This window comes from Lathyrus oleraceus, chromosome 6, assembly GCF_024323335.1.
Source record: "Lathyrus oleraceus cultivar Zhongwan6 chromosome 6, CAAS_Psat_ZW6_1.0, whole genome shotgun sequence".
In the NCBI taxonomy this organism is placed as follows: Eukaryota; Viridiplantae; Streptophyta; class Magnoliopsida; order Fabales; family Fabaceae; genus Lathyrus; species Lathyrus oleraceus.
The window spans coordinates 248,197,301-248,210,772 of NC_066584.1; the positions used below are offsets into that span (position 1 = coordinate 248,197,301).

General features: G+C 38.0%; 1 protein-coding gene across 1 annotated transcript; it reads right to left on the minus strand.

Moving 5' to 3' along the window:
* Nucleotides 1-11,480: 11,480 nt before the first annotated feature.
* On the minus strand, nucleotides 11,481-13,067 carry LOC127094991 (eukaryotic translation initiation factor 4 gamma-like). The gene is made up of 2 exons (XM_051033746.1): nucleotides 12,798-13,067; nucleotides 11,481-12,557 (listed from the first exon to the last, which is right to left on the minus strand). The coding sequence occupies exons 1-2, from the start codon at nucleotides 13,065-13,067 to the stop codon at nucleotides 11,481-11,483; spliced, it is 1,347 nt and encodes a 448-aa protein (XP_050889703.1).
* Between the last annotated feature and the right edge of the window lie 405 nt (nucleotides 13,068-13,472).

The following is a 13,472-nucleotide window of genomic DNA, read 5'->3' on the forward strand; positions in this document are numbered from 1 at the left end:
CTGCATCAATATATGTTGAATCATACCACTTGGTTGATATCCAAAATGGATCCAATCAAGTATATATTTGAGAAGCCTGCTTTAACTGGGAGGATTTCCCGTTGGCAGATGTTGTTATCAGAGTATGATATTGAATACCGATCTCAGAAAGCAATCAAAGGTAGTATCTTGGCTGACCATTTGGCTCACCAACCGGTTGAAGATTACCAGTCAGTGAAGTATGATTTTCCTGATGAAGAAATCTTGTACTTGAAAATGAAAGACTGTGATGAGCCATTGTTTGAAGAAGGGCCAGAACCTAGTTTCCGTTGGGGCTTGGTATTTGATGGAGTTGTTAATCAATATGGTAATGGCATTGAGGCAGTGATTATTACTCCTCAAGGCACGCATTTTCCATTAACAACTAGATTGACTTTCAAGTGTACAAACAATATGGCAGAATACGAAGCTTGCATTATGGGGCTCGAAGAGGCCATTGATCTCAGAATCAAATATTTAGATGTCTTTGGAGATTCAGATTTGGTTGTGAATCAGATCAAAGGTGAATGGGAGACGAATCAACCCGGTTTGATACCATATAGAGATTATGCGAGGAAGATTTCAAATTTCTTTACCAAAGTTGAATTTCATCATATCCCTCAAGATGAGAACCGGATGGCAGATGCTCTTGCAACGTTGGCATCAATGATTGTTGTGAAGTATTGGAATGAAGTTCCCAATTTGACTGTGATGCGTCTTGATAGGCCAACTTATGTGTTTGTTGTGGAAGAGATCAAAGATGAAAAGTCGTGGTATTATGACATCAAGTGTTTCCTCTAAAGTCAGATTTACCCGTCTGGGGAATCTGTGAAAGATAAGAAGACTTTGAGGAGATTAGCTGACAATTTCTACCTTAATGGAGATGTATTGTACAAGAGAAATTTCGATATGGTTCTGCTCATATGCGTGGGTAGAAACGAAGCAGACTTGTTGATGACTGAAGTCCATGAAGGTTCCTTTGGTACTCATTCCAATGGACATGCAATGGAAAAGAAGATGTTGAGAGTAGGTTACTATTGGCTGACAATGGAATCTGATTGTTGCAAGTTTGTGAAGAAATGCCACAAGTGTCAAATTTATGCGGACAAGATTCATGTTCCTCCGACATTGTTGAACGTTATTTCCTCCCCCATGGCCCTTCTCTATGTGGGGAATTGATATGATTGGCATGATTGAGCCCAAATCTTCAAATGGAAATCGTTTCATTTTGGTGGCAATTGACTACTTCACAAAATGGGTTGAAGCGGCATCATATGCAAATGCAACCAAGCAAGTTGTTGTAAGGTTTATCAAGAACCCGATTATATGCCGGTATGGTGTGCCAAGTAAGATCATTACTGATAATGGATCAAACTTGAACAATAACATGGTGGAAGCTCTTTGTAAAGACTTCAAGATTGCACATCATAATTCTTCTCCCTATAGACCCAAGATGAATGGGGTTGTTGAAGCTACGAACAAGAACATCAAAAAGATTATTCAGAAGATGGTTGTAACATATAAGGATTGGCATGAGATGCTCCCATTTGCTTTGCATGGGTATCGTACATCCATCCATACTTCAATAGGGGCGACCCATTTCTCTCTTGTTTATGGTATGGAAGCAGTGCTACCCGTAGAGGTTGAGATTCCTTCATTACGTGTGCTCATGGAAGCCAAGTTGACTGAGGCGGAATGGTGTCAAACCAAGTTTGATCAGTTGAATTTGATAGAAGAGAAGAGATTAACAACCATGTGCCATGGTCAGTTATATCATCAAAGGATGAAGAAAGGTTTTGATAAGAAGGTCTGACCGCGGGTATTCAGAGAAGGTGACCTTGTGCTCAAGAATATTTTATCGTTCAAACCAGATTCTAGGGGAAAATAGACTCCTAATTATGAAGGCCCATATGTTGTCAAGAAAGCCTTTTCAGGCGGTGCTTTGATTCTTACAACTATGGATGGTGAAGAGTTCACCCGTCCTGTGAACGCAGATGCAGTCAAGAAATACTTCGCCTAAAAAAGAAAAAGAACAGCTCGCTAAGTTGAAAACCCGAAAGGGCGACTTAGGCAAAAATGAGCGTCTCGGTGGATTGAAAACCCGAAAGAGCGATCCAGGAAAAAGTTAGAGACAAAAAATAGAAATAAATTTTCCAGATAAGTTGAGTACCCCACCTTGGGGAAACTTATGCAAAAATTAGGGATTTTGGCATGTAACTGCATTTTGTTGATCTTTCAGTCTTGGAGAACTTTGTTGAGGACAAGGGTTGACATCAATTCATCGTCCCAGTAGCGGCCAAAAGTACAGTGGATATCAAGAGTTGGTAGAAGGATTAGTGGTCTATTGTATTCAATGTAACCCTTTTCCATGTAAATTACCATTTTCAACTTTGTAAAGATCTATGGAGTCTTGTCATTTACATACTACCATTCTATTAAATAAAGTTGAACTTTTATCCAATTGTTTCCACTCTCATTTGTTTCATCCAGATAGTTTAAATTTTATTATGATCATCTTTGAAATTAAAATTTTAAATCAAAATCATTTTTTTTATTAAAACATATAAAAGCAAGAATTTTAAAGCAATTTTAAAGCAATATCAACAGCATTTCGAAAAAACAGTAAGTCCTAATTGTGAAGCATTAACGGTTCTCGAGCAGTTAACCCTCAGTTATCCCCAGCTGAGTTGGTCGATTCAGTTCCCCTATGGAGTGTTTGTCCCCAGCGAAGATTGTGCATAAGTTCCCGACAAAATTGGTGATTACCCAACTAGTTTTGATCTCCAACAGAGTGAGGAGGTTTTCCCCACTAGTTGCCATCCGACTCACTCCCAGTCAGAGTTTCCCCCTGGTTTTTAAGTAGCTATTTGCGGTTATCCTCTGTACGGTTGTCTCCCATTCAATATGGTGTTAACTTAAAATTCCCCGCAGATTTGATTACGTTTCCTTTCCTCATCAAATCTCCTCCTTCCTCGGTTAGGATTGAGCCTGTGGGATGTTGATCTCTCTCTTTCTCTAGAATTTGTCTCCTTATTTTATGGATTGACCGAGGATTGTACCGATGATTCAAATTTTGCGACACCTTTGTATCCTTTGCGATTTTTTTGTTAGCATAATCATCATATATACATATACATATACATATACATATACACTCATAATTTCATAATTGCATCATCATATTTACTAATTCATTGTTTGAGATCTTTATTCTCTGTTATGGCGGTACTTTATCTCCATACAAATCTTGCGTTTGTCATCCTTCAATTGTAGAGTGTTGACCCCTTAAGCAGAAAGACTTTAACCTTTCTCCTTTCCCCACTGAGTTATTTCCTCGTGGAAGATTTTGTTTTAGTTTCCTCCCTAGTGGATTATCTAGATGGAACCACCCTCTTGAGTTATATCCTCATTGGGTTGAGTCTTGATTGACCGTTTCTTTCTAGTTCTTACCTAGATAGATATTGTGGGTCCCCTAAGGGTTTATTACCCAGTAACTGGTAATATTCTTCTTAGTTTGCAGTTTGTTACTTCTTGCCCAATACCCGACAAGGGTACCCCTATTTTTTCCTATCAGTAGAGTCCCCAGTGGATTCATTTTTTCCGGAAGAATATCCTTGATATGTTCATCCTAACCGATAACGAATATTTTCTTCCCCTGCCTAAGTTTATCCTTGATATGTTCATCCTAACCGATGACGAATATTCTCATCCTTGGTATTCTACCTAGTAAAAAGGTAGTTGTAATCCCTATTTTATTCCCCAGAGAGCTAATCCTTGATATGTTCATCCTAACCGCTGACGGGTTTCCTTCTTTTTGCGGTCTTCTACCCAGTAACCGGTAGTTGTAAATCCTGCTTTTCTTTCCCCTTTGCAGAGTTTATCCTTGATATGTTCATCCTAACCGATGATGGATTTTCTCTTTGTTGGTATTCTATCCAGTAACTGATAGATGTAATTCCTATTTTGCTCCTCAATAGAGTCTATCCTTGATATGTTCATCCTAACTGGTGACGAATTTTCTCTTTGTTGATATTCTATCTAGTATTCGATAGATGTAATTCCTACTTTTTGATCAGTTAGTTTATCCTTGACATGTTCATCTTAACCGGTGACGGATATCCTCCTTGATATGTTCATCCTAACCGATGATGAATTTTCTTTCCTTTTGAGTCTATTCTTGATATATTCACCCTGACCGGTGACGAATATTCTCGTCCTTGGTCTTCTGCCCAGTAACTGGTAGTTGTAAATCCTATTCCTGCAGTTTTCCCCCAGCAAGGTTGTTCTTACCCAGTAACTGGTAATGAATACTCCCTCCTGGTGGCGTTTCCCAGTGAGCCATCCTTGATATGTTCATCCTAACCGATGACGGGTGTCCTCTCTATCAGACTTTTATTATCTCCTTACCCAGTGATAGGTAGTGGATAATAGGTTTCTGCTCCTCCTATGTTGAAGTTTATTTCTTCCCCCAATTGAGTTGAGTGCGTATTTCTAGTGAAATTGCTTTTCCTGCAAGATTCGAGTATGACAGTTTTACCCTGATCTACTTGTATCCCCTGCAGATGTTTTGTTTCCCTGGCTGAGTCTTTCCATTTTTTATGGAATTCCTCTAAGTCCCCGGTAGTTTTTAAAGTCGTAGCCTGGCCTACGCATAACCCCTTTCTCCCCCAGAGTCTCTGTCTCCCCAACGAGTTTGTCCTTATGGAAGGCATTATGCTCCTGCGGATATTCGGTCTCTCTGATTTCTTCTCCTTTGTGGCAACATTTCCTCACAGAGAATTTGCTTCTGCATTCATACCATATGCATCATGAGGTCTCTTAGGGACCAAAATTTGTTTCTCTATTGTTATTTAAGCCCATTCTACTGAGTCGATACGAAGATTTTAACCTTCACCTCCTCAGTTAGAATGTCCTTAAATAGGAGCAGCTGTAAGACCCCAATTTTGACCCTAAGATCCCTCATGCAATTTCATCATATGCATTAGCATTGGGATCATACCTTGGCATCCTCCTTACCCCTTGTTCATTGGGTTTATTTTGGGAGAGATCACCAAGCACCATGTGATTGTATCATACTTGTATATTGTCATTTTACTAACCAAAATACCAAAAATATGTCTTTGCATTTGCCTAACTCTTTTGTAGGTAGGGCATGATAACCATTGATCTATCAAGTTCACACCTAGGGTTTAAGACCCTCATGGTTAAGAGCACAATCAAAGATTGATCCACAATGTCTCAAAGAATCATATATGAGTCCCAATGATCTCTACATGTTATATTGATCAAACATTCTTCAAGAATTTGAAGGTGATTTGCCTTGGAAACCCTAGTTTGACTGGGTATCTTAAGTAACTTCTCCAACAAGCTATCTTACCAATTGATCAAATTTCTCAAGGGACACTTTAAAATTAATCATCTTATGCATATATGATCTACCATGAGCCTAGAAAGTTAAGAGAATTGAAGGTTAGCAAGTTGGTTGATGGTGGTTGGCCAGATGAGTTCATCTGATCAAAACTAGGGCTCCTTAGACCCTATCTCCTACAATTTTCACCATATGTAAATTATTCCAAGAGAAAAGTTACTCTAACTGACACTCCAAACAACTTTCATGTTGAGACCTAGAGCTATTGTTTCTTGGAAAATCATTTTCTATGTTGAAACATTATAGGTCATTTTGTCTAAACCCTAATTTGAAAGTCAACTTCCCAAGGCCATAACTTGCTCAATTTTTATGAGATGAAAGATTTCCAAGTTGCACTATCAAATTCAATATGTGTAATTCAACTTTTATGTTTGTAGTGGGAGCTAATTCAACTTTTATGAGCATGTGATATGAGGATACATTATAGGTCATTTTTGCCCTATACCATTGAACAAGTGATTTTCCTCAACTTCAAAAATGCATAAATTTATCATTCTAAATCCAAATGACATGAAATTGGTGACCATTTTTAAGGTCTTTGAAAGAGATACAAATTTTATGAATACACGTTTCTCATTTGAAGCTCACATAAAAAGTTAAGCAAGGTGGAATATTGAGATATATGGCTTAACACTTAGAAAATTTTTCAACATGTTGAAATTTCCAAACATCCACCTCATAATTCAACATGACCCAAGTTACAAATGGAAAAGTGTCCAACATTAAAGTTGTTCCCCTTGATCTAAGCTTTCCAAAGAACCCAATTTCATGCATTTTGGATGAGATTTGCTAGGGTTGCGCATGGTCTTAACAGAGTTGTATCATTGGAAGAAATCAAATGTTCAAAATCCTATTTCACATTGCCTTGACATCCAACCCTCATTTGAACTTCAGAACAGTTGTACATGGATCAAATTGGATTGCATCATGGGCCTGTACACGTCCATGCAAGCTTGTGCATCACCATGTCCAAATTTAGCAATTTTTCAAGTGTGCAAATATCACTCTCAAATGCTATAAATACAGACCCTTGGAGCTCATTCCATACACACCTTGCGCGCCAACTTTGCCCCCCAATTGAAACCCTCACAATTCAAAGGAAAACCTGAGAATTTTCAACTTGAAAATTGAGTTTGAATCTCACTGTTTGGAGATTCAAAAACTCCAGGATCCAAAGCTTTGTACCATTGCCAAACCTCTTCTGCAAGCTTCTCAAGTGTGATCAGATCAAGTTTGAAGCAAGCAAGATCCATTTATGCACAACGTTGAAGGTAAATTTCAGAAAACTTCTCTTCGATTCTCAATCAATTCTAGTCAATTCTCTTGGATCTTTGGTTGTCTGAAGTCCTACCAATGTAGACAAGAAGACTGAGTTGCTTTGAGGTCAAACCGAAGCAACTCAGTTGACACCCCTTAAAATTCAACTCCTCATATCTTTCTATATGTGTGGAGTTAGTTAAAATTGAGGCCAGATTCGTGCTCTACGCCATTTTTTCTTTCAGATCATGTCCTCTTTTTCATTTTCTTAATGGTGATAAGTGAACCAGTCCGGTGGACCTCGCCTGAGAAGGTGACCGGAGGTCTACCGCCGGTGGTGTGCTGGACAGGTTCTGAGCTATGGATCTCATTTAAAACGTTTTAATCTTGGGCATTGGTTGTGATTACCACGCGTGTGGCGTGCTGACTAAGTTCCACTATGGAACGCACATTTCCATCCACTTCATCTGCCACCTCAATTAATGAGGGAAATCAAGTGGTTCACGTATTTTTGATTTTCATTTTATTTTCATTAATTCATATTAATTTTAATATTGATCCAAAAATTATGAAAGTTTCACCAAATTTTTTTAAATAAATTCCTCTTTCATATTTCGAATTAAAATGATTTTTTGGATCATTATTAATATTTTTCATGATTTAATTGATTTTGTGAATATTTTTAATTGTTTAAAAATACTTTTAAGTCTCTAAAAATTCTGAAATTCTTTCTCCATGGTCCTTTGACCTTGTTTGACCTATGATAAATCTCATGGTCATTTCTTTGGTGTTTTGATGAAGTTTTAGGAATTTGAAAAACCATATTTAATTTAATGCTTTATTTTTAATATTTTAAATTGAATAAATGACAAATAATTGTGTTGAGCTATTTTGATGGTTTGTATAAGTTTGACTTGTGTTGTTGGGCCTTGGTCAATGTTGATTTGACTTTGCTAGGTTAAGATCATTGAATTCAGGGGATTGATGGAATGTACATTCCATCTCCCAAAATAAATGAATGATCTTAATTTGGTAAAAGTCCTCCTTTGACCAATTTGAGTTTTGATCCATTCCCCCCCCTCTTCATCTAATTCCCCTTCTTTATGCATCCATTTCATTTGGTCTATGATATCTCTAAATCCTAAGGCTAGTTGATTGAAAAATTAACATAAGTATGGATGATATTAGGCCACCTCTTTTGCATATTCTTTTTGTGTGTGGTATGTTTCATGAGAATAGTCCATTATACTATGTCTCTAACATGCATTAACACCAAAATCCTATTGCCCGGCCTTAAATAGTTGTGACTTCTACATAAGTCAAATTACGATTGCTTAACATAGTGCTAAATTTTTGATATAAAAGGCATAGCATTCTAGTTAGTGAGATTCCAAGTCTCCCCTCTTTCATGGTATTGTGTGGAAACTTGGCCTTTCTTCCTTCCTTTAGAAGATGTCTTGGTTTAAGGATCCATGCTTGTGATAAGTGGGTTGAGTGTTCTCCAAAGAATGACTTAAAAAAAAGCGAAAGCAAAAACAATACTAACTTCTAACTTATTAACAACTAACATTTAATTTCAAGTCCTTTATTTTAATGCACTTTAATTTTTAAGCTCTATTCATTTGCCATAATTCATACCATTCTAATTGTTTATATTAATGCCTTTTTACTTTATCCACTTGGAACATATTGCGTGATATATCTTGTTTGTGTATATTTTGTTTGTTTCTGTGGTCTTTGACCATCAGTGTAAATAATAAAAAAAAAAACCTAAAAAACTATTGTGTGGACTGTTGGTTTGATCTTAGGCAATTGGACTTAGAATCTAGGCAACATCACTATGCAAAAAGGACTTGGCCAATGCCAACTTTAATGTAACCAAGTGCTTACAATTTGAAAATTCATTTAATACATCATTGAAGATCCATCTGAGTTCATCTGCAACATGATCATTGTGAAGTTGTTATTTTGAACCTATGACTTGTGGAATTCATCTGTTACATGAGCAAATTTAAAGGAGATCATGGAGTGGCTAAAGCTTGGATGAGGCTATCTTTATTTGATGCCTTGCTCTTCAAGATAATATTGTATACATTGTTTGTTGCTTGATTCTAATGTTCAAGGGAATTTGGGGTTTCTATATGACATTCTTGTCTATTGGATTACTACCCGCCGGTCAGATCTTTTCAACTCTTAACTTTGAAATGTATGCTTAAGATTAGTCTCTTCATCTCCTCCCCATCTCTTTAATTTCAAAATCTCTCCCTCCTTCTAAAAACTTCTTTGTTTGAACTTGTTATTTTCTAAACTTAGACCATTTTGCAAAATTAGAAACTTTGGCCTTATGCCATTGCATTTTCAAACTTCTTTTCTTAAAACAAACTTGTAAATAAATTTTACTATACTTGACTTAAAATTTTCAAAAGCCAAAAAGAACTAACTCAGTCAAACCATTTTTTTGCCCTTATGCCTTTCAAACTTAATTTTTGATTAAAAGCAATGCACACACTTTGAAATTTGTATCACGAACTACGAGGTTTTAATCCCTCATTTTTATGTTGGTACGTAGGCATAAGTCTGAAGGTCTTGTCAAACACAAAAAAATAATCACTGAATTCTTTTCTCATCCCCCCATTCTATTTGTTTGTAAACATCACTTTGTCCAAAATACATATGCACACAAGAAAGGGCTCCCTAGGAGCACCTAAGACACTTTGGGTGCTAATACCTTCCCTCTGTGTAACCAACCCCCTTACCTGTAATCTCTGACATTTTATTAGTTTTGATTTGAAAACTTCTTACTTTTGGGTTTTGTTTGTACTTTTCCCTTTTCCCTAGGAAACAATAAAAAAAGCGCAGTGGCGACTCTTGTTATTTGATGTCTTGCTTATCCATAGCTTGATGATCATGAATTTACTGCTTCACCCCCCAAACTACTACTACTCAAATATAGCATACAATTGCATAATCAGAGTAAATTAAAGCACGAGGGCATCACATTTACTTCTTCCAGAAACAACACATGCCATGGTCACATACAAGTAACACGAAGTATAAATCAAAACCAAATAACCATCATACGAACTCACACAGCGAAATAACAAATATCTTCATAAATGGTAAATAGTGATGATTCCCATAAATCATCTACCACAAAATATCAGTTTGGGCTCTAAGGCCACTCAACATCAAAACCAACATATTGAAGTTATAGAAAAACAAGAAAGGGGGGTTTGAATTGTTTTAAGGATAACAAAAAGTTTTTGCAAATGAGACACACGCAAAAATAAATAATATAAACACTGGATTTTTATACTGGTTTGCTTGAAATTCAAAGCTACTCCAGTCCACCCGACTAAGGTGATTTCTCCTTCAATAAGTACTTAATCCACTAATCTTGAAAGATTACAGAAAGGTTCGTCTAAGAGGATAAAGATCTCTTAACCCTCTCAAGTTTATAGACTTCACAAGTCACTTGAGGAGTAATCAACTAATAAGTAGAATTACAGTAATGCTTAGTGCTTTTAGGTAAGCAGAAATTATACAAGGTAAGAGCAAAAAGAAATGTTCACACTTTTACAGTAGCAGCTCGTGTGAGAGAGAGAATGAGTAATAGATATGAAAATAGTGTTGTATTCTCATGTGTTTCCGTCGTCTTCTTAGTGAAGTGTTCCATCCTTTATATAGGAGTGATGAGAAGACCGTTGAGTGACAGGAGCTTTGGCAATGATGGATGATTATAGTCATTAATCTCTGTGTTCTTTCCAAAGCAGTTTTGAGGCGCTGTAACTTTTTTCCGGAATTAGATTCTTTCCATAAGTGGAAGTCTTCATAGCTAAGTATTTAGAAATATGATTCTGAATCAGAAGGTTCAAATATCAGAGTCTCTATTCAGCAAGTGTATCCTTCAGATTGTTTGATGTGGCGGACTGTCTTCCGAGGTTCTTCCAATTGATTACATCAGAGTGTAAAAGCTTCAGATCCTAGAGTGTGTTCTTCCGCTCTAGAGTGTCTGATCTCTGTTTGTTTTGTTCGCTTCCTTGATCAGAGTCAGAGCTTCTGTTGAGTATCTTCTAAGTGATTATTCTGAACTAGTATATGTATCTGATGAATGTTTATCTGACCTCTTTGATTAGAGTCCTGCGTACTTAGATAAATTTTGTTAGGGTACCATTTTTATTTCATTCTTTGTTATCATCAAAATCTTAGAGATAAATTTTAGATACTAGATTTGTTCTTACAATCTCCCCCTTTTTGATGATGACAAAAAAATTCAAAGTGATGATGAAATAGTGATATAATCAACAAAAGATAATATCTCTGAGTCAGATAGAGGTGACCCCCCCTGAGATGAATCATAGGATTTCTCAGAAGTACTTACCAGACTTTCCTTACGTGGCAGGTAGTTTGTACCTTAGTTGTTATCATGCATAGCTTTAGTTTTCATAAGATGTTAATGTGCGCAGTGCAGCTAGAGGCTTAGATATATTTTCATCAGAGCTATTTTTATTCTCCCCCTTTTTGTCAGACTCAACAAAACTTAGCATCAAAACAAGTAAAAAGTTTATATATATATATATATATATATATAATAACGACAGGTACAAATAAGCAGCAATTCAGAGAGAGAGCATACGATACATAGCATAAAACATAAGGAAAACAATAAGAGAAGCCTAAGTGCCTAAGGGTTTGCAGGCGGAGGCATCCTTTGGAGCAGCTTGGTCAGTAGGTTCTGAATATTGTTGTTGACGGAGTCCTGGTGATCCAATCTTGCTCACACTATATGTTGCTCCTTCTGCAACTCTTCCAGAGTCTTTAGGACCATAGGAGCGAAGCCAGAGTTTGATTGCTCCCCCTGAGTCAAAGCATCAGTGCTAGCCTTTTCTGCTTCTTTCGCAGCTATGCGTGCTGCTTCTTTAGCGTCGGCTTTTTCTTTTTCCTCAGCTTCAGCAGCAATCGCAGTAGCAGCAACTTCAACAACATCTTTCTTTGTAGATTCTCGAACCCGTTGCTCTTCTTCCAGGCGAGCTTTCTCTTCTGCTTCTCTTCTGGCCTTTTCCTCTGCCTCTCTGACCAATCGTGCCCGAAGCCTTTCTCTAGCGTCTCTAATAAAGTCGTTGTGGACTTGTTTAGAGAGTCCTTTCAGTTTGAAAGCCTCAGATGTCATCCATATGATCACTCTGTTCCAGTGAATCCTCACTATAGAGGGATCATCACTAATACTAGAGTTTACAGATAGAGATCTGATCTTCTCCATTAAAAACTCAATAAATAAAGAGATTGCTTCTTCTAGGGCGGGGAAGGTAGTTTCTGGTTCAATGTCGGGGGATGAGGATGTTGGTGGTGTTTGGTTGGTGTCAGTGGGAGTCTGAGAGGTAGGGATGATAATGTTTTCAGAGGGTGGTATTATGGGAGTATCAAAGGGTGGTGTTGTGGGTTGTTCAAGTGGTGGATTTGGTGGTTGTTCAGATGGTGATGTTTGTGGTTGTTCAGAAGGTGGTGGAATTGGTTGTTCAGGTGGTGGAGTGTTATCTTCTGGTTCAGGTTGTTGTTGTGTGGCAAGAGCACGAGCCTGAAGCTGATCTAGTGTGAGAGATTGATGGTCAGAGGGTTCTGAATCAGATGATAAGATGTAGTAGGATGGAGATGAAGGTGGGGAGGATATAGGTGATATGGGTTCGTTAAGCATCTCAACTTCAGAAACTGGTAGGGTTGTGGTGGAGAGATTGAATTTTTGAAACGAAGGTGATGGTGGGTTAGGGGTTGGAGTGTCGGAGGGTTTGGTGGTAGAGGGTTGGGGTTCATATTGAGTGTAGATAGGGGTGGTTTGGGGAAGAGAAGAAGCAATTTTCTTTAAATTGACAGAGCAAGAGTGAGGAGGCAGAGACTTACTTGGTGATTCGATCAGAGGGACCAGAGGTCTTGACACATAAGTTTCCCCCAACTTTGCTCTCTTGGCCTTCTTTGACTTCTCAGAAGGTTCTCATTGTCTCTTCATGAAGTTTGGTGGATGCTCAGGTATCCAATCCACAAAGAACTTTGAGATGTCAACTCCTTGGCTTGCGAGATCCTTTAGATAGTGTGCCACAACCTCTGGAGGATCAATCTTGGAGAAGAGGTAAAGGCCATTTGGAATTTTCCTCTGATCCTTGAGTGATTCCCCGGAGGTATCTAATGAGGGTTTCACCCTAACTTGCTCAATCACCCCCATGCTCTTCAGATTGTGAGCGTTCATAGGCCTTCCAATGTCAACAGTGACATCTTCCATCACATTGTGATGGATCAGGTGATCCACCAACCCGCTCTCGATCAGAACATCGGAGATAAGCCTTCCTAGAGGGATGTAGGTTTTGGGCTTCATGTTGTTTCTGGTGTCTTTGATAGAGTCTCTAAGGTATTTGAAAAGAAGTGCTGGAAGATTCAGCTTGAGCCCTTTGTGAAGGCAGTAGAGTATGCACTTCTGATCTGTGTTGATGTAGTCAGAAGAGTTGGAGGTTGGGCGGTGATGAATTGTTCCCAGAATTATCTTTAGCCAGACTCAGAGGTTCTGGTGAAGTTCTTTGTTTTTGGAGGAGTTGCCTTCAGCGTTCTGTTGGAAAATGGTTGGGGCAATTTTCTAGGACATGTACTTTGCCATAGGGTTGATATTGTAGATCCTTCTTCCCCCTGTCTTCTCCATGTTTAGAAGGGAGGCGATGGGCTTCTCAGTGATGAGAATCTTTACCCCCGGAACATGTGATACAATGTAATGATCTGAGTCTGCAAA